This window comes from Stegostoma tigrinum, chromosome 5 (genome assembly GCF_030684315.1).
Source record: "Stegostoma tigrinum isolate sSteTig4 chromosome 5, sSteTig4.hap1, whole genome shotgun sequence".
Classification (NCBI taxonomy): domain Eukaryota; kingdom Metazoa; phylum Chordata; class Chondrichthyes; order Orectolobiformes; family Stegostomatidae; genus Stegostoma; species Stegostoma tigrinum.
Window position 1 is genome coordinate 86,734,411 of NC_081358.1, and position 20,984 is coordinate 86,755,394.

At 41.5% G+C, this 20,984-nt stretch overlaps 1 protein-coding gene across 1 annotated transcript in view; it reads right to left on the reverse strand.

Annotated features, from left to right (window-relative positions):
* The window catches only part of LOC125452081 (matrix metalloproteinase-16-like), a 233,385-nt gene that overhangs the window by 75,508 nt on the left and 136,893 nt on the right, over positions 1-20,984 (reverse strand). The window contains exons 5-6 of the mRNA XM_048530053.2: positions 6,063-6,224; positions 5,597-5,814 (exon numbers count right to left, since the gene is read on the reverse strand). Coding sequence (XP_048386010.1) covers positions 5,597-5,814; positions 6,063-6,224 — 380 coding nt within the window. The remainder of the gene's footprint in view (positions 1-5,596; positions 5,815-6,062; positions 6,225-20,984) is intronic.

Consider the following 20,984-nt stretch of genomic DNA (forward strand, 5'->3'; position numbering starts at 1 on the left):
TCCACCTTTGCACTGATATTAACATCATCATCTTCTTTAGTGCAGGCAGGTACAAAGTACATACTTATTACTTTAGCAAGCCCTCTGCTTCCACTAGAAAATCTCCCTTCTTTTTCTCAGCAAGCCCTAGCCTTTTATATACTACCCTTTTACTGTGAATACATTTATGAAACACCCTTTGTTAGTCTTGTGTTATCACCTAATCTATTCTAATTTGGCTCCTCATATTTCTTTCTTTCTCATTCCTTCCAGGTGCTTTCTGCGTTCAGCTCGGTACTGAAGCTGCTTCATTTTCATCTCGGGCAGGGACTTTGTTCTTTGGATGTATTTTCTTTACTCCCCACAGGAAAGTGTCTCATCAATATTCAGACAATGCCTGCTTTGAAGGCCTTGCATTTGCTGCTTTATCTGCCAGACATTATGGGATCAATGGCTCTACCCAGAGGAATTCCATCAAGAAGAAATGATATTAACACTTTCTCTGGCCTTTGCAGGTCACCACGCTGCACCTTGCAGTGAGACTGAGGCAGAGACAGATGGAGTAACTGGAAATTTGGGCAAAGTGGGACTAGCATTGTTAGTAAGGAAGGAAATCAAAGCAATAACGAAAAAGAATATTGGCCTGGAAAATTATGATATAGAAACTGTTTGGATGGACATCATAAACATCAAGGAACAGAAAATGATGTTGGGGCTGTCTCAATGGCTCCAAACAATATTGGAGATATGAAGGAAGGCTTTAAAAAAGAAATCAGAGATACATGTAATCAGGGTACAACTGTGAGAGAAATGAGTGCTACAGGACAGTGGTTAAACTACATTTAACACTAGTACATGAACTTAGGCACAACAGTTAACACTTGGTCAGGAATTTAGTCACAGATGTGATAGCAACTAGGAGAAGTGGTGAGGCGGCAGTGCACAGTATGGGGGATCAGCTTGAGTGAGCAGAAGATAACAATAAGGAGCGATTAAGAACCAGCTAAAACCGGATCCGGGAAACACTTGGGGCTAACTAGGTGAAAGGTGAGGAGTATGTGGCCACAGGCAGCTATGGCAAATGCGTAGTAGAGAATAGTAAAAGCCAGAGCTGAACTACAGATGGGGACGCCCACTTAGGAAGGCCCGATGGAATACAAACATTGGCACCTGAATGTATAATGAATGGGATGTATAAAAGAAGACTGCAAACTCTGTATCAGGGTCTCTCCGGTTCTCCGGGGGCACCTGACTCTGCAGACTCGCAATAAAAGAACTTGTTTCCACGACTTTGTCTCCAGTAGTTCTGTGATTGTGAGCACGGGTGTTTTGATAAATCTCACAACTGTAATCATGGCTCACTTTAATTTACATACAGACTGGACAAATCAAGGTAGCAATGATATTGAGGAGGATTTCTTTTAGTGTGGAAGAGTTTTTATTTTAGTTCGGAATATTAAGGAGCCAACCAGGCTATTTTAGACAGTGTACTGAGAAATGAGAAAGTATTCATTAGTGATCTATTTGTGAACAGTCCTTTGGGGAAATGTTAGCTTAATATGATCGAATTCTCCATTAAGATGGAGAGTAAAGCAGCCAAATTCAAAGCTGTTCATGAATCTAAACAAACAGAACAACAAGGCTATGAGGCACAAGTTGGCAACAATGATTGATGAAACTACGCAGGTATGACAGCATTCGTGGAGAGAAAGCAGTTAATGTTTCAACTCCGGTGACTCATCATCAGAAGTGACAGCAGCGAGGAAAAGGCGATATTTATGCTGAAGACGGGTCTGAGATGGAGCCGAGAGAGAGAGAGAGAGAGAGAGAGGGATGAAAGGGGTAGGCAAACAAGGGGATTAATGAGAGTAAAGCAGGTAAGAAGAGAAACTGAGTAAGCCATAATGAGGACTAAGAGTGGGGTGAGGATGGGTTAGTAGTGCTGAAAGCAACCCAAGACATCACAGGACCAGGATGTGGTGGTGAGTTTAAAAACATGGAAGGACATAATCAGGCTGCAAAGTTATTGAACTTCATGTTGAGCTCTAGAGGTTGCACAGGGTCCCCAAGCAAAAAAGTGTTAAGCTGCTCTTTGAGCTTGCACTGATCTTAGCTGGAACACTACAGCGAGCCTGAGGCAGACTTGTTGATGTGAGAACGTGGTGGTGTGTTGACACGGCAGGCAACAGGAAGCTCAGGTTCATTTGTATGGATGTTTCCCAACCTCTCCAGTAGGATGTCACAAAAATATGCCCCTCCCTTCCTTTGTCAGCATTCGACAGTGACTGCTGCCTCTGGGGTACCTTGGTCCACTTCTCCTTCATTACCCCCACAGCACCTTCCCATGCAACCAGCGAAGGTGTAACACCTACCTGTTTACCTCCTCCCTCCTGAGTATGCAAAGGCCCAAACGTACCTTCCAGGTGAAGCAGCACTTTGTCTGTACTTCACTCAATCTAGGTTTCTGTATTTGCTGCTCACAATGTGGTCTCCTCTACATTTGTGGAAGCAAATCATCGGCTGGGTGACCATTTTGCAGAACACCTACATTCTGTCTGTAATAAAGGTACAGAGACTCAGGCAAGAGGAGGGCCCTATCCAGCACTAAACTCCTTCACATGTTCTTCAGCCAAGAAGGTGTGAGTTAATTTGCTTGTGGTCAAGTAGTGCCTTTTGATCTGACCATTTGTTCGCCATCTTTTGTGACCCTGACTGGGAGTTTTCTAAGAGCTCTCCTACTGTGGACTGTCTACTGCAAACTGACTGTCTGGGGGATTGTTTCACAGATCATCTCCATCCATGGTGTTGACGAAACATAAGAACATGTCTGTGTGCTGCTGGCTATTTCAAATATTCCTGTCATCACTCTTGATGGATGGGAAGTATTGCCAACTGAGGAGTCTACTAGCATTGTCACTATGTTGGGAGATTGTAGTCAGATGTAAAAAGAATTGTGGCTGCCATTTTAATGGTGCAGAGAAACTTTTACTAACTGTTTACAATAGATACTTGAGTAGGAAAAAGCAACACAGATAATCTATACTATTCACAAGCAAAATGGGATTTTTACATTACTTTACAGAATTGGGGCAAATTGGAGTCAAAGGTTTGGCAGTGACAATCAGTGCAGCAACTTACATCACCTCTCAGTATTAGCCTTTTCTGTCAGCAAGCATGTCTAAAGGCAGTATATCTTCTTCAAGTGTGTACATCCATTCCTAACTCAGCAATGTTGTTCCACTGGAAGGTGGAGATTGATCTGTCTGCTTAGAACAATATAAGATTAATTGTTCTGAATTATACTGCTAGCTGAGTATCATTCTCTGCGCAGTGAATCTGAGCTTTGCTGAGCAGTGTCTATCGGCTTGTTAGCATTTTATGGACATTAATGGGTGAACAGAATAAGTGATTCTTTGTAATGTTGAAAATTTTTTAAATTACATTTAAAAAAAACATAGTTCATTCATAGATAACAAGGTGTAAAGCTGGATGAACACAGCAGACCAAACAGCATCAGAGGAGCAGGAAAGCTGATGTTTCGAGTCTAGACACTTCTTCTGAAGAAGGGTCTAGGCCCAAAATGTCAGCTTACCTGCTCCTCTGATGCTGCTTGGCCTGCTGTGTTCTTCCAGCTCTACATCTTGTTATCTCAGATTCTCCAGCATCTGCAGTTCCTACTATCTCTGAAACGTAGTTCATTTAAGCCATTGGGAACCTTCATAAAGTGCTATTTGCACATCAGTCTCAATGAAAGTAAGAAACGGCGCAAGGCTTTGATACTAGGAGACTACCTTTTAAAAATCATTTCATAATTTTGCCAAAGCTTTGATGTCATGTTTATTCAATTATTTCACTCCCTAGTTGTATGCATGAGGTGTGGTGACACTCAGCTTAACCCATACCAGTTGCATCTCTCTGATATAAGAGCAATTCTCTGGCCCAGGAGGACTGGAGTGACTTTGCAACAAAATTTGGAAGAATTTGCACACGTATTTTCTAATCTAATCGATATGAATCATAAGAATTTTGAAACAGAATAATGTTCTGTACCAACTCTGAGAATTTCCAGAGTTTGGAAACATTATACATATTGGCCAATAAATTGCTGTCAAGGTAACAGACTAATCTTGCTCTTTGTCTTTCGCATGCAAACACAGCAGAAATGTCAGGTAACAGCAGCTTGCATGGTAAAACACAGAATTCCAACACTACTGTTTTAAGTTGTGCTACTCCATTATTAGGTTTGTGATAAATGGCTGCTCACCGTCTGCTTCACTTTTAGTATGTACTGAAAGTTATGAGATTAATACAATTGTGAGGAAAGCATACACAAAAAGAACTTGCCGCTGAGAGTTACCTCCAATTCACTCCAGTCCAACTACCTGTTGTCATGTAATTAAAGTTATTTACTGCCAGTCATCCCCTTGTACTAAAAAATAACCATGCATCAGTCACGTCATCAGTATTGTTAGAGCTCTAAAAGTGATAGAATTTAAGAAAATAGAAAGAATTTTGTAAAATTTGAAAGTTAAATTATTCTTCTCTCTTTACACTCTCATCACACATCGATTTTCCTCTCTTTTCTTATTGTACCTGATTTAATACCAAACTCTCGTTTCTTCAATGGTCCTCACCGAATGTACCCGACTCAGGAGGCCAATCAGCCCACCATACTGGTGCTGAATCTCCAAAGAAGCATTTGACCTAGTTCCATTTCTCTCAGTGATTAATTTTCACTATTCTACCTTCTTATTAATTAAGGAAATACACAATTGCTAGTCCAGTTCATTCAAGTCGCAGATACCCCAATGCTATTCCTGGAAACCAATCTGCTCTACTTTCAGCAAAAATATATGAATATAAACATGCACATATAGTTCTAACAAATAGTGGCTGCTGTAAAACATGTTGTCAAAGCAAATTGTGCTGCAGGAATGTGCTAATTATATGATGAGTTCTATATTTATCAAATAGGCTTGGATGTTTTAATCAACAGAATGATTCTGACATGATGTGATCAGCTACTTAATAATGTATATATTTGAATTGCATCGTTTCAAACACAGAAACTGCTCTCGACTAAAATGAACAAGATTGTGAGGAAGTGGAGAAGTACATATATTGTAAAATTTTAAAATCCACCCTGAAGTACTGATGCAAAATAAGATGTCTTCTCTTGAAAGGAGAAATGATTTATTTGAGTCATAAAAGAATAGTGTCAAAGAGGGTACATCAATCTCCCAACATACTCAGATAACACCAGTCCCAGTTTTCACTGCAACAGTTAATTATGCATCTTTTTCCGCCCACTCTCTCTTTCATAACTTTGAAAATTAACCAACGAAGAAGTAACGTGCTCTACATTCATGAATGCACTGAAGTGCAAAGCTCTTTTGCCATTATTCTCAGTAAAAGGCACAGTTGGCAATGTGACTTGAGGCTGCAAATTGATTTTGTGCTATATGGGCTTGCACGAGATCGACAGTTGAAGAACAAATACAACCCGAGGTGAATAGAAGCTGTCTCTTCTGCAGAGGGTATTTTGGACAATGGGAAAGTTGTTGCTCCGAAGTTTACACAGGAACAGTGCACAAATTAATACTTGAACAACTCTTACCTTAAAAACAAACATTTCACCTCTTAAGATAGCCAGTGTGTTGAAATTTCCATCACAGATATTGGGCTTGATGCCCGGATAAGAAGGTTTATCCCTAGTTGGTGGTCGAGGTGGCCTTGGTTGTCTGTTGGGTTTTCTTGGATCCATTGGAGGACTGGAGCGATGTGGAGGTACTGTGGGTAACGGTTTGGTAGGATGTATAATCTTATCTGGTGGACCTAGTTAAAAGTGGAGTCGGAAACATACAAAAAAAAATCAAGAAGAATAGCTACTATCTTCCAGATATTAGAAAAAAAATTGGGTTAGACTTCAGACCTGCCACATGGGCATTAAACTAACATTGTGGAACAGAACTGAACTTGTTAGAGAAACTCCCAATGATCAGTTCACTGAAGTCAATGGGAAACATCAGTTTTATACCTAGGTGGCAAGCTGAAAGGCTACAATTTTAAATTCAGCGACAAACCATATATCTTCTGGATGCCCTCTAAGTCATCTTGAGGGAGCTGGAAGCTTTCTGTGTCCATATATTGGTAAAAAGGGGCCATGATTGCACTGGGATCATTGGAGTGTTCCAAGCCTAATGCATGACCCAGTTCATGAACTGCCACCAGAAATAGATCATTTCCTAAAGACAAAAAAAGGAAAATAATCTAAATTAACTATTATAATTTATCATAAATTATCATAAAAGAAAAATAAGTTGATTGGTGATAATTTGTGGAAAACATGATACTCATGAGGGGAAAAGGAAATAAGAAAGTTCAGAGAAGGAAACTGTGATAAACACAAATATTTTTTAAAAAATTACTTTTATTAAGCACATTTCAGAGGTGCTTTAACTTCAAATTTTGTAGTTGTAATTTTAGTTGAAGTTACACATTTCTCTTTAGAGAATTTTGTTTTCAAACTAACTGTCCCATTTTGGAATTGCATGGTAGCAACTGAAGCATTGTAGAGTGGGTGGGAACTGAAGAACATACTGACAAATACAATTATCTCCTAACAATCTTTAAAAACATTATATTTCAAATCCTTTCCAGCCATACAAATAACAGTTCTAATTTTATAATTTATCATATTAGTCCATAAACATACTTTTTCCACATGAGTGTATCTATCTTTTCCTCGGAATGTGTACCATGTGTAACTTTCACAAAAATTACAATGACAAAAATTTTGTAGTCCACCAGGTATAAGTCAGAAGTGTGATGGAATATTCTCCTCTTCCTTGGTTGAGTGCAACTTCAACAATCAAAGTCTTCACAATCCAGGACAAATAGCTTGATTAGCACCCAATCTAACAGCTTCAACATTTAATCCCTCCACCATCAGTGCCAAGTAGAAACAGTGTGTACCATGCTGCAGTGCTGCAATTTACCAAAGTTCCTTCAGCAGCACATTCCAGACCCAGAACTTCTAGCACCTATAAGGACAGCGGCAGCAGATGTATGAGGATACCATCACCTACAAGTTTCAAATTAGGGTACACATGCCCTCAGTGGAAAGATATTGCTGGTCCTGTGCAGTAACAGTGTCAAAATCCTGGAATTCCTTTTAAACTGCATGATGGATGTACCAGCACCAAGTAGTGTAGAGGGGGTCAAGATTCTGTCCAGAAACACATTCTCGGGCCAATTAGGGATTGACAATAATTGCTGCTCTATTCAGATTGATATAAGTTAATGTGATATATATATTATATATATATATATATATATATATCAATGCAAGGGAAATATTCTTGGAGATTCATGGGGATTTCTTTACATTGGGAGAGTTTATGATAGAACAAAGTGCACAATAGTGCGTTAAACTTTCAAATAGAAGATTCTGGAATTGTTTTGGACTTAGAGGAAGCCCTCAGAGCTTGGAAAACAGTTTGTTTTTAGTTTCAGTTTTGAGGCATATTTGCAGGGTAATTAGCTGAAGCTGGATGTCTAAGGCTTGAGAAAGGGAGAAGATTATTTAGTATTGTTAGCACATTCCAGACCCAGAACTTCTAGCACCTATAAGGACAGAGGCAGCAGATGTATGAGGATACCATCACCTACAAGTTTCAAATTAGGGTACACATGCCCTCAGTGGAAAGATATTGCTGGTCCTGCTATTGCTAGGTCACCTTAGTATCAGAACCTTCTTTAAAAGTTCCATACAAGAGGTTTGTGGAGAACTCACTTGAAGCTGACAAAATTTAAGCTCAGTTACATGATGAATCAAGGAAGAAGCTATCATAGGCTCATGACCAGGAACTGATGTCACACCTAAGTCAACCCTTTATGGTACTTGAGTACTAGAATGCAGTACTATCAGGATTACTACGAGTATATTATTACTATTCATTCCAAACTCTTTAAATGCATATTATATGTTAATAGTTTGGCTTATTTTATTTTATCTTCATTTCTTTCATGTAATAAACCTGTTGAATTGTTAAAACTAAATCTATAACATTGAGTGCTCATGCTTAAATGAGAGTCCACCTCATTCACCACAAAAATAACAAAGTATCAAGCCAACTTTCATTCTGGGATCTGACTTGTTCAGAAATAACATCGGCTGTGATCATAAAACCGGTGGCATCCTACGAATGCGTGAACAATACATTTGCCTTGCCTTAGCGCCCAGGTTATTGTTCGACTCTGTGGAGCTAGGGTAATATTGTCTTTACTTTCTTACAGTAGTGAATTACAAGAGCCTGCTTTTTCATGTCCTACTCTATCACATCAGTTGGAGTTAAAGTAAAAATATGTCAGTGCTATGATCCCAGATGATATTGTGACTGCTCAATTCAGATCCTAGACTGCAGCCTGGCTTGATAGGGCACATTTTATTTTGTTCTGAGGAAGTACTGAAGAAGGGTCACTGGACCTGAAAAGTAAACTCTGATCCTTTTCTTCACAGATGCCAGACCTTCTGAGCTTTTCCAGCAAATTTATTTTTGTTCAGCATTTTATTTTGTTTTGTTATGGTTTTAAAATAAGTACACAATACAGCAGACTTTCTTTTCTAAACAAAACTGACATTATTTCACATTGACGAAGGTTGAATAGAATAATCCAATCCATCTACTTATAATACAAATTCAAAGATTATAAACACGTTAAAAGTATGATCCCATTAATCCCAAACAATTCTTTACAAATTGAAAGCAAACAAAATTGTAACCAAAATGCTACATGCGTATACCCAAAACTCTGTTCCCAGTGCCTCAATCAGTTTAAGTCATTCACAACTTCAACTTTAAGACTGGAACTAGACTGGCATCTTCCTGGAGCTACCGCACACCTGGGATTCCCTGTACTCAGCTTTAAGTAACCTCTTCAGGGTTTCATCCCAACACTTTTAGTCTGGTACTAACACAAATTTCTTCATTTCAAAGTAATCATCACTGTCATTCCCTTCTCACATGCAGAGTTTCACACAACCATTCGGTTACAAGATCTTCATAGAGCGAACAACACCCAAAATTAAAAACAAAACTAAAAGTTATTCTCTCTCAGTAAAGGGCATCTGCCTCAGCTTAAAATAAAAATTCCAGAACTCCCCAACAACCTGGGTCACAAACAAATCTCCACTAGTGCACCCATGGGCAGGCTTCAAAAACTGTTTCTAAAGTAAATTAACATGGCTACAGAAATGCTTACAAGTTAGTTATTTACTTTAGAAATGGAGAAAGTAAACAAAGTTACGAACTCAACACCAGAAATCTAAGCTTGCAGCAACCAGCATTAAACTAGTCAATTGGATACAAAATTGACTTTGAAAGTGGGAGACAGAGGATGGTGGTAGAAGATTGCTTTTTAGACTAGAGGCTGTGACCGGTGGTGTGTCTCAAGGGGTCGCCGCTTTTTGTCATTTATATAAATGATTTGAATGTGAATGTAGGAGGTATGGTTAGTAAGTTTGAAGCTGAGGCCAAAATACCTGGTGCAGTGGACAGCAAAGAAGATTATCTCAGAGTACAACAGGGCCTTGAACAGATGGGCTAATGGGCCCAGGAGTGGCAGACAGAGTTTAATCTAGACAAGTGCAAGGTGTTGCATTTTGGTAACGCAAACCAGGGCAGTTCTTAAACAGTTAATGGTGGGTCCCAGGGGGAATGTTGTCAAACAAATACCAAGGGTGCAGGTTCATAGTTCCTTGAAATTCGATTAACAGATAGACAGGGTGGTCAAGAAGGCATTTGGCATTGTTGGCTTCATTGCTCAGAGCATTCAATATAGGAGGTGGGACATTGTATTGCAGGTGTATGGACATTGGCAAGGCCACTTTTGGAATACTGTGTACAATTCTGGTCACCGTTCTATAGAAAGTATGTTGTTAAACTTGAGAGGGTGCAGAAACTATCTATGAAGACATTACTGGGACAGGACAGGTGAGAGAGAGAGGCTGTATAGGCTGGGACTTTTTTTCCTGGCATGTCAGAGGTTGCAGGGTGACCTTGTAAACGTTTATAAAACTATAAGGGGCATGGATAGGGCTAATAGCCAAGGTCTTATTCCTAGAGTGGGAGAAGTCCAAAACTAGAAGGCATAGGTTTAAAATGAGAGGCGAAAGTTTTAAAAAGGACGTGAGGTGCAATTTTTTCACGCAGAGGGTGGTGCATGTATGGAATAAGCTGCCAGAGGAAGCGGTGAAGGCTCGTACAATCACGGGCATTTAAAAGACATCTGGATGGGTACACAAATAAGAGGGATTGAGAGGGATATGGGCTAAATACTGGCAATTGGGACCAGGTCAGATTGGGCTGTTTAGTTGGCGTGGACGTGGTGGGCCAAAAGGTTTGCTCAATGACTCTATTAAACATATAAATCCCACAGTTTGCATCAAAATCAGCAGCAATTTTCTGCTCTGTGACATCACCATATCGTTACCCAATTTTTGTCTGACAAGCTAACAAGTAAAATGTCTGGATAACACATAGATCATCTTTCTTCTTAAAATATTGGATAACATTTGAGTTCCATGATTCTTGATTCTTTTTTAATGTTCCTCCTGGATTCGCCTTGTATCAATATGTTGGACTGATTGTAAGAAATTAGTCTCTCATGACTAGTAGCTCAGTTATTCAAGTCAAACCTTCCATTGCCAAATATTAATTCAGTCCACCCTCCATGGAGATTGATGAGGGACAGGTCCAAAATATCTGTTTCAAATTGTAAGGGAATTCTGCTGTTGCATTTATCCTCAAGTGGATATACGGCAGCATGAGTCAATTTCTATCCAAATTAAAGCAATCTGATCACACGGCTTAACTTTCATTCCAAAGTCAAGAGCTGAATTTGTAACATGAATGTTGAGATGAATAATCAGCATCATCATGGTACTGATAGCTTCGCACATTTTAGAATTTCCACACAATTGGCCAAACATGGTATGCTATTTTCAAGACTATACTGACACTAGCAATAAAAAGGGTGAGTGCTACCTTGTAAAAGCTGTTGCTATTACAATGCAATTGTTGAGCTTTGAGTGTTAAAGAGCCACCACTTAACAAATCCAGAACGCATTGGTTTCACTGTTCCACTGCTTCGAATAAAACTCACACATAATCCAAAAATAGAAGTTAGCAAAACCCCATAAATCTACAGCATATTCCTTAAACATGGAAGAACAGCTGGGCAAGCAATTTAAGATTTCCTCGGGAATTCTAAACCACACTCTTGCACAGTTTCATGTGTCATCAGAAGCTCATAATTGGATTATCCACCTGTAATCATTCCCGAGAATGATAAATATTTGCAATAAACTGCCAGACAGAGTAGTAAAGGAAAAACATTTCATTGTTTGGATAGAATTTCCCGCTGAGATGATATTTATTGTATTAGACAAGTGAGGTTTGATAGGCCTAACGGCCTGGTCTTCACCCTTGAATTTTCCTACATAAGGTTGTAAACATTCTCAGACATCCATCATCCTCTGAACAGGGGAATAGTCATTGTTTGACAGCATGCTCAAATTGGACGATTTTTTTCTTCCTATCAGAAGTACTTATTAATTAAGTACTACACTGCTTTGGATGATAAATGGAATTGAAATAATTCTATATTCTTGCTACCAAATGAGCTGTGAGAAAAGGCTGTTTTAGCATTGATAACTTCACACAAGTGCTATGGCAATCAGCTTGTTACTTGAATATAAATTAGTATATTCAACATTTTCACAGGTTTTTTGAGATTTGAATGACATCAGCAATGGTGCGGCAGCTGGGAAAACGTATCAATTGCATGAATGGAAAAATCAGATTCTCATTTTGCAAAAAAATCGCTGGCGAGCAGGCCCCTTTCCACACATTAACATCGCATTATTACCTGATCACGCCTCAGTTATATTCAGGTTGCTGTGTTCTCAGGCAATGGAGAGAAACGAGATGATGACAATTTCTGTCATGAAGTCTGAGCGGGTTCCAGGCAACTTCAACTGACCAGCAGCTTCCCAAGACAATCCATCTTGGCCGTCTTCCCAAAACACACAAGGCACACTCCATGGCTAGCAACTACTTGCACCCTCCAGACTTTTGGGAGGCCAGGGTGTGTGGTACCTCCTCCCTGTTGGGTGCTCCTGACACTGTCCTGTCTCTATGTGAGGAAAGGGCACCTAGCATGAGGCCAAGGCCTTCATGCCCCTGTCATCTTGCCAATGGTGCTGAGCAAGTCTGTAATGCATTCACAACAGACAGTGACCTTGCTAGGATTAAAAGAGAAAATGCGAGAGAAACTCAGCAATTTGTTTTTTGATTCACTCACGGGATGTGGAAGTGTCTGGCTGACGATGAGTGCTCCTGCCACTGATGAGTATGCGATTGTGTCAGGGTGGCATTGCGGAGGTGTGCTGCATCGTTAATAAGGTGAGCACAGTGAAATTGCATGAGATGACTGACTGGAGCTCATGGAGATAAACCCCCTGTGAAACTCTACGAAATTAAAGCTGCGTCAATTTGTTATGGAAAATTCAGCCCGAAATCACAGTTTTCTCTTACAGTAACTGTCGAACAGTTTCTTGCTGCTATCGGATAGAAACAAAGCAGCTATTACAGTTGAGATTCTGAAGGCTATCTGCGACCTAATTCAAAGCATGAGTCACTACCTTCAGGACAGAAATTAGGAACTAAAATCAGGAACAGTCATGAAAAACCATAAATTACAAAGGTGAGCCACTTGGGTAGAATCATCCAGAATGCTTAATATTCATGAGTTAACCAGGGAGATAAACTTAAATTTATTTCAGACTCTAACAGCCCTTGCCTGTGCAGATATACACACAATTTTTTACACACATCCACACAAGTACAGATATGCGTAGGGCAGTTGAATAAATTCACTTTGCTCGCCCTGAATCACCAGCCAAGCAAGTGGAAAATGTCAAAGCTCCTGCAACATCTAAAACTGAAGGACCCTTAGAGCAAAGCCCACTCTTATTTAATCACAATTCCAGGATCTAAGTTCACGCAGAAAAGGAAAAACAGCTAAAAAAATTCAAAACTCTGACAACAGCCGACACTGCACAGAAATGTATGGGTTTTTTTTTTGGAGCAGAGTTGCAGCAGCTTTTCCAAGTGTTTTGTTTTGGGATGAAAATTTACATTGGGGAGAAGGGGACAATACACCCCTTGTCAGATTGGTCTTGAGTTGTATGCAGTGTCTGACATTTCATTCCATCAACTGCGGTCGACAGAAGATTGGATGAACACAGGGATGTAGGACGCACTGGTCTTCATTTCCTAGAAGCTACAACAGTGCAGTGAGACAGTCTGCCTCAAGGACAGATTAGTGGTTGATATGGAAACCCAGCCCCAGCACCCTCAGCGTTTGCTGGAGAGGTGAACACGCCTATAGTCTACTGCCCCAGTCATTGGTTGTAGGGTGAAGAAAGCGGGGAGGCAATAGTACAGTTTGTTGAAAGCTGTCTTGTGCCAACCGTCGACTGAATCTCGTGTGTTTGTGGAAGTTGGCAAGCACACCGGGTGCTCCTTCTTCACAAGGAGACAGGCCAGTGCCCGAGGGGACCCTGCTGGCGGGGGAGACACACACAGGCCCCTCAGAATTCACCTCTCAGGACATTCGGGAGAAGGACTGGCCCTCTTGCCACCACCCCACTTCTACCTTCGCAAGCTGAAACTGAAGGAGCTCGACCTGAAGTTAACAACAAGACTCTCACTCAGCGTGCCTGGCCCATCCAGACCCAAATGCCCTCAGATCTCCTGACAAAACAACCAAGCCCACTGGCTTTTCACTGTCAAGCAGCCTCTCCAGCTGTATAACAAGAGAATACAGTAAGATAGTGTGGTAAGGAGAACAGCAAGCAGACCAATTAATGGAACATAAGTCGCACGGGTGACAATGCAATGCAAGATAACAAACTGTGAAGCTGAATGAACACAGCAGGCCAAGCAGCATCTCAGGAGCACAAAAGCTGATGTTTCAGGCCTCGACAATTCATCAGATGCTCTCTGATGAAGGGTCTAGGCCTGAAACGTCAGCTTTTGTGCTCCTGAGATGCTGCTTGGCCTGCTGTGTTCACCCAGCTTCACACTTTGTTATCTTGGATTCTCCAGCATCTGCAGTTCCCATTATCTCTGATGACAATGCAATGCAAGTGTTTTTGGACTTTTGTACAATGTGATGATTGCACCTTACTTCTAGTTGTCTGTGTAACTGGAATGGCACTATTGCAGCATCAGGCATCTTTCATTGTCACAGATAATGATTCAATGGATGGAGGTCTGTGCTAACAGCCAGCTTCATCATTTGGAAGCACGAGAGTCTGCATGTGCACGCTGCATTAGGTCATGCTGACAGCTTCTATCCTCCTGGGACAACTGCCCCATTCTCTCCTAGTCTCGGTGCTGTGGACAATGAGTTGTGTTCAGCACCGTCTGGGGGCAGGCAGGTGCAGCACACAGACGGGGAGGGGGAATGCATTAGGATGTGAGGGAACAAAGACCCTGTGGGTCTGTGTTGCGTACAGTACATTGGTCGGTGTGTAAGGTTCTCTCCTTTGAAAAGCTCTCTCCTTCACCGGGTGGGAGTTGTTTACTCCAAACACCCGCGTAGTCACTGCCAGTTTGTTCCCCAGAGCATCCCTTTCACCTTCCAGTAGGATGGAAGGTGACAGTGAATGTTCCTTGGTCAGTGGCTTGCAGCCACCGCTTCAACATGTCAGGGGGCCCTCAAATACCCAAATGCTCTCCATGGGAGGCCTTCCCTTAAATCCCACAGCCTTCGCACCTTCCCAAGTCCCACCAAACCTGTGCAGCTTTCTGACATTGCCCCTTGCTGTATGAGGTGCAGTGAGGGTGAAGTGAGGGTCAGCCCCTCCCACCACACCTCCTGCCGCATGTATACCTTCCCGTTTGCCCTTTACACTATTCCCCTTCGTCACCCTCCTTCGCTCGAGGCTCCAGCACTTGTTCCTGAAGATTAATTTGCCAAGTCTCATTGCAATTCTTGCCCAGAGACTGCTCCTACCCCAACACACAATCTTTCCTCTCGGTTTGTGTGGAGGGACACCCAGTCAACACAATAGCTCGGACCCCTGAATGCTGGCTGTGTTAGCCCTACGTCGCAGACCGACCACGAAGGAGCCACAGGACTCACTGTGGCCCACTCCTGAGACATTTTCTGTGCAGCAGGCGTGAAGGTATGTGTTTGCTCTGAAAACTGCTGGGGCATATGGTGCAGGTGTGAAATTGGCATAGCAGGAGCTATACTGTAACGTAAATGCCCTGTTGATAGAAGTCTGGTGCCCAGAAGTCAGCAGTCCGATTCATCTAGCTTGTTTGCATGACTGTGCTAGTTGGCCCAGTGAAGCAAGGCAAGGCATGGATGCTATAAGCAGATAGGTACTAAGTCAGCAGTCACTAAGAGGCCAGGCGAACAGCCCGGAGATACAGTCTGGTTGCACCATTAGTTTGAGTGCCAGTCTGTGCACAAAATGTTTTCTTGCAACAGCCTTCCAATGCTAATTTAAAATGTGCCATGCAATGCAAAGCTGGGCGGCTCAGTGGTTTGCACTGCTGCTTCACAGCACCAGGGACATGGGTTTGATTCAAGCCCTGGGCAACTGTCTGTGTGTAGTTTGCACATTCTTTCCCTCCAGGTGCTCCAGTTTCCTCCCACAGTCCAAAGATGTGCAGGTTAGGTGGATTGGCCATACTAAATTGCATGCTGTGTCTTGGGTGGGAAATGCAGGGATAGGGTGGGATGCTATTCGGGGGGGGGGGTCAGTGTGGACTCAATGGGCTGAATGGCCTGCTTCTATACCATAGAGATTGTACAATCTGACACAGTGGCCTGTAACTATGCCAGGAGAGGTGTCATGATGGGGAGGGCTGACAAATGCCAGTTGCCAGTGCCTGTGGATGAGTAGTGGATGGGCCTGGCACCCAGAGATCACTATTTGATCAAATGCAACTTGGGTATCATTGGAGCAGTAAGCAAGGTGAGTCCACCGGGTATCTGCTTTGATTGCTATGTCTGACTGTCACAATGTCTAGCTTGTTTGGTGTGCTTGATACAATAGAAAGCTGGAATTTAATGAGGCAAAGAGTCAAATGAAAGCAAATTACTGCAAATGCAGGAAATCTGAAATGCAAACTGGAAGTGTTGGTGAAATTCATCTGGTCTGGCAACTTCTTGGGAACTGAAGCTTTGAAGAAGCGTCTTACTGGATTGGAAATGTTAACTCGTTGTGAAAAGTAAAAAGCAGAAGGAGTAGATAAGCTCTGGGTAAGGAGCCTGCAAGCTGCTCTGCTCCTCTGCCGCCATCTTGCTTCAACAGGAGAACAGTCCCAGTTCAATAAGGCATTTAATATGCAATATCCCTCTTGTAGTAGTCACAATGAGGTCAGTTAATGTGGACCTCATAGAATGCGAATTCTCTGATTGGGGCTGTTAATCTAATCCAATCAGGGAGCCCTGACTGACAGATTTATAACAGGGGAGTCAGACATCCTGTTCACTCTGACAGCTAGCTCTGAGGGAGTTGGATCCGTGTCAAGGACTCTCCATATGTAAATAAAGGATGACTTGGTGATGGGATATCGGCCTTTGTGGGGTTATTTCACTTTCTGATTCCATTTTGATTCAGCCCCCTCCCTTTTGACCAAGCATGTGGATGAGGGTAGGGCAGTTAACGTGCTGTACGTGGACTTCAGTAAAGTCTTTGATAAGATTCCACATGGTAGGCTATTGGATAAAATACAGAGGCACGGGATTGGGGGAGATTTAGAAGTTTGGATGAGAAACTGGCTTTCTGTAAGAAGGCAACGAGTGGTGGTTGATGGAAAATATTCAGCCTGGAGTCCAGGTACTAGTGGTGTGCCTCAAGGATCTGTTTTGGGACCATTGCTGTGTGTCATTTTTATAAATGACTTGGACGCAGGCATAGGCGGATGGGTTAGTAAGTTTGCAGATGATACTAAAGTTGGTGGAGTGGTGGACAGTGTGGAAGAATGTTGCAGGTTTCAGGGAGACCTGGATAAACTGCAGAATTGGGCTGAAACATGGCAAAAGGAGTTTAATACGGACAAATGTGAGGTGATCCACTTTGGGAGGAATAATGGGAAGGCAGAATACCGGGTCAATGGAAAGATTCTTGGTAGTGTGGATGTGCAGAGGGATTTTGGTGTCCATGTACACAGATCCCCGAAAGCTGCCACCCAGGTTGATAGAGCTGTTAAGAAGGCTTACAGTGTTTTAGGTTTTATTGATAGAGGGATTGAGTTCTGGAGCCGTGATGTCATGCTGCAACGGTACAAAACGCTAGTGCAGCCTCACTTGGAATACTGCGTGCAGTTCTGGTCGCCCCATTACAGGAAGCATGTGGAAGCATTGGAAAAGGTGCAGAGGAGATTTTCCAGGATGTTGCCTGGTCTGGAGCGCAGGCCCTATGAAGAAAGGCTGAGGGACTTGGATCTGTTCTCATTGGAGAGAAGGAGGCTAAGAGGGGATTTAATAGAGACATACAACTTGATCAGAGGATTAGATAGGGTGGACAGTGAGAGTCTTTTTCCGAGGATGATGACTTCAGCTTGTACAAGGGGGCATAGCTACAAATTGAGGGGTGATAGATTTAAGACAGATGTCAGAGGCAGGTTCTTTACTCAGAGAGTGGTAAGGGCATGGAACGCCCTGCCTGCCACTGTAGTTAACTCAGCCACATTAGGGGCATTTAAACAGTCCTTGGATAAGCATAAGGATAATGATGGGATAGTGTAGGGGGAGGGGCTTAGATTAGTTCACAGGTCGACACAACATCGAGGGCCAAAGGGCCTGTTCTGCGCTGTACTGTTCTATGTTTTATGTTCTATGTTCCCTACCTGTCCCTCACCTTTTGTGGTCCACATTGTCCTTAATGGGCTTTGCAATATGAAATAAACAATTAGAAAACATAGGTAATTAACTGGTGGTGCTCGATAGATGAAAAATACCACAGGTGATTTGGTGATGGAAAAAAAAACTATTCAGTTCTGTATAAGAGGACTTTGGACATGAAAGTAAACAGTTTTCACTGAAATAAGTGTTCGTTCAATCTGATATGGCATTTCTACCAACACGAATAATTTAACCACATAACAGTAGTGATTGCACATCAAAAGTATCTGATCAGATTTGAAGTACTTGGGATCTCCTGAAGACATAATAATGTGCACTAAAATTTTAAGTTTGTGGATGAATGACAACAGCAACGAAAACTCTGCATAGCTAAGCACTGCGGCTACCAGAAAAAATGTTTCAACGGAAACATTCAATAGGCTTGTTATGTTTTCTTCACTTTTATTGCATCCAGTATTCAGCATTCTTTGAATTCAATTATCAATTAACAGCTATATATACAGGGAGGCAATCATTTGCACGATAATTCAATGTAAGTTTTTCATGACAGTATTTAGTAATAAAGTACCATGTTTATTGAACCAACATTAAGAAATGCAGTAGACTTTAGCATGAAATATGCAATTGAAATTTGTCCCTCTTTTAAATCGAAATGAATCATTGTAATTTATTTTCACAACAAAATTAGCAGATTGCATTGGATTAGCAATTATTTGGTATAGCTTTAATTTTAAGATTATGTCTTCTACTTGGTTTTCCCCAACAGAGGAACTCATTTCACCCACTCTTGCATTTCATGAAGTTATTTCCAGAAACTCTCAGTATGACACTTTTGCTGACATCCTCTGAAAGATGTCCAATCAGAGTTGGTAATCCCCTATTACTTAAATGCAAATGTCATCGTGGTTTAATATGCTGCTGCTATCGTGTGATATGTACATCTGCGTATCCCTGCGTATTGGGTATGTACCTTTATAGGTTATACCTCGCTAATCTGGCTCGCTCTGGTCTGGCAATCTTTGTGCTCTGGCACCTGCAGAGCAGTTTCTCAAAGAACCCTCAGTGCTTCCAAATCCTGGCATCTCGAAATGTTTCAGATTTTCCAAAGAAGGCCCATGTTACAGTGCAGCATGGAAGATTTTCAGACATTTAACAGCTGTGAAGGTGGTTTGAGGGACAGAAACCAAAGTTCCTCTTATGTAACTGTTGTCATTCCCAGCATGTAAGAGAACATATGAACTAAGAGTGGCAGTAGATAATTCAACTCCTTCAAGCCTGCTTAGCCATTTACTTCAATCATAGCTGATCTCATCTTGGTCTCACTTTTCTGCCCACTCCCTACAACCTTTCAACCTAGTACTAATTAAAAATCTGTGTCCACAAATTTAGTCAATGTACCATCATTCACCACACTCTGGGACAGTGAATTCCACAGATTCAAGACCCTTTGAGAGAAGAAATTTGTCCCCATCTCTGGTTTAAATCTTCCACCCCTGAGTCTAAAACTATGAACTTTCTTTATAAAGTGCTCCGTATGAGAAAAGACTCTCTCTACATCTAATTTGTCAATTCCCTGTAATATTTTATAAACCTCAGCTGGGGATATTCTCTCATTCTTTGAAACTTTAGCAAATAAAGGCCAACACTGTCAATCTCTCCTCATAAGACAAGCCTTTCATCTCTGGAAATTAATCCAGTGAACATTCTCCAAACTCTCTCCAAAGCAATTACATCCTTCATCAAGCAAGGGATTTAAGGGCTGAAAAGGGATTTCAAACAGACGAAGGTGAGAGATCCCAGAGAATGCATTTTAAAGAGCAGGCAGCAAATAAAAATTTCCAGCATTTAATACCTGCCACAGTTCTTGACATTTCACCATTTAAGGGTTTGAAACAGCATCAAAGAGAGCAGCAAAGCATAAACAAGGCCTTATCAACACAGCAATAGAATTATTGAAGATGTTAGATGTAGACTCATCATTATAAACACTGTGTGAGGCTTACAATGTTGGATCATCCACTGTGTATGATTTAAAGACCCAAAAGGATCAGATCCTTTAGTTTTTTAACTGAGTGGAAGTAAGAAAGTTATGGCAGTTCATAAGATAATTAAGGAATAAGTGTTTAGTAATTTAAATAATGAGCTTAGGCTTTGTCAGAATGCTGGAACGAGCATTTTTGGTGAGATGTTAATTGGCCAATCAAAAATATTCATTTAGATAATAAGTTGCCCTTCTCTAAGCATTAAGTAGCAGATCAGAACAATGGAAAAGTCTCCCCTAACAGTGGATAACAGATCCAGTGCTCTCTTCTGACGGTTGGCCGTGTTCTGTGTCTACACGGACAGACATACTATCCATTGCCAATAATGAGTAATACATCACAATTCTCCTCAATACTGTGGAATATTTTGGATCTAATATTGAGTGACAATCGTAGCGTTCTTCACCAATACAGGATGACGAACTCCAATAACCTGGGAACCTAAAGAATTATCAGAGATTTACTGAGGCATCATAATACTACTATGAAGGTGGAGGGAAACAGAAAATTATAACAATATGCAAACAATTAACTAAAATAGTGGAAAGGTAGGTTCATGATGTAATCAAATGGCATTTGAAACTGACAAATAAGAAAGCAGTTTACAGTGTTGTTCTGAGTCTTTCTCTACTTATCTGAACTTTATGATAGGACATGATCATAATCTTGGATTCCATTTTCTGATCAAAGGCAGCCAAATAAAAAAACAGAGATGACAAGGTGTAGAGCTGGATGAACACAGCAGGCAAGCAGCAGAGGAGCAGGAAAGATGATGTTTCGGGTCTGGTCCCGCTCCTCTGATGCTGCTTGGCCTTCTGTGTTCATCCAGCTCTACACCTTGTTATCTCAGATTCTCCAGCATCTGCAGTTCCTACTATATCTAAATAGAGAAACAGTCTGGCTGCCAAGCCGGTGGCCCAAGGAGCATGAATAATGTTTGGAGGGAAAGACTGTGGAGTCATCAGTGGGGGAGGAGGAGCTAGGGTACTCACAGGCCAAGGAGAAGAT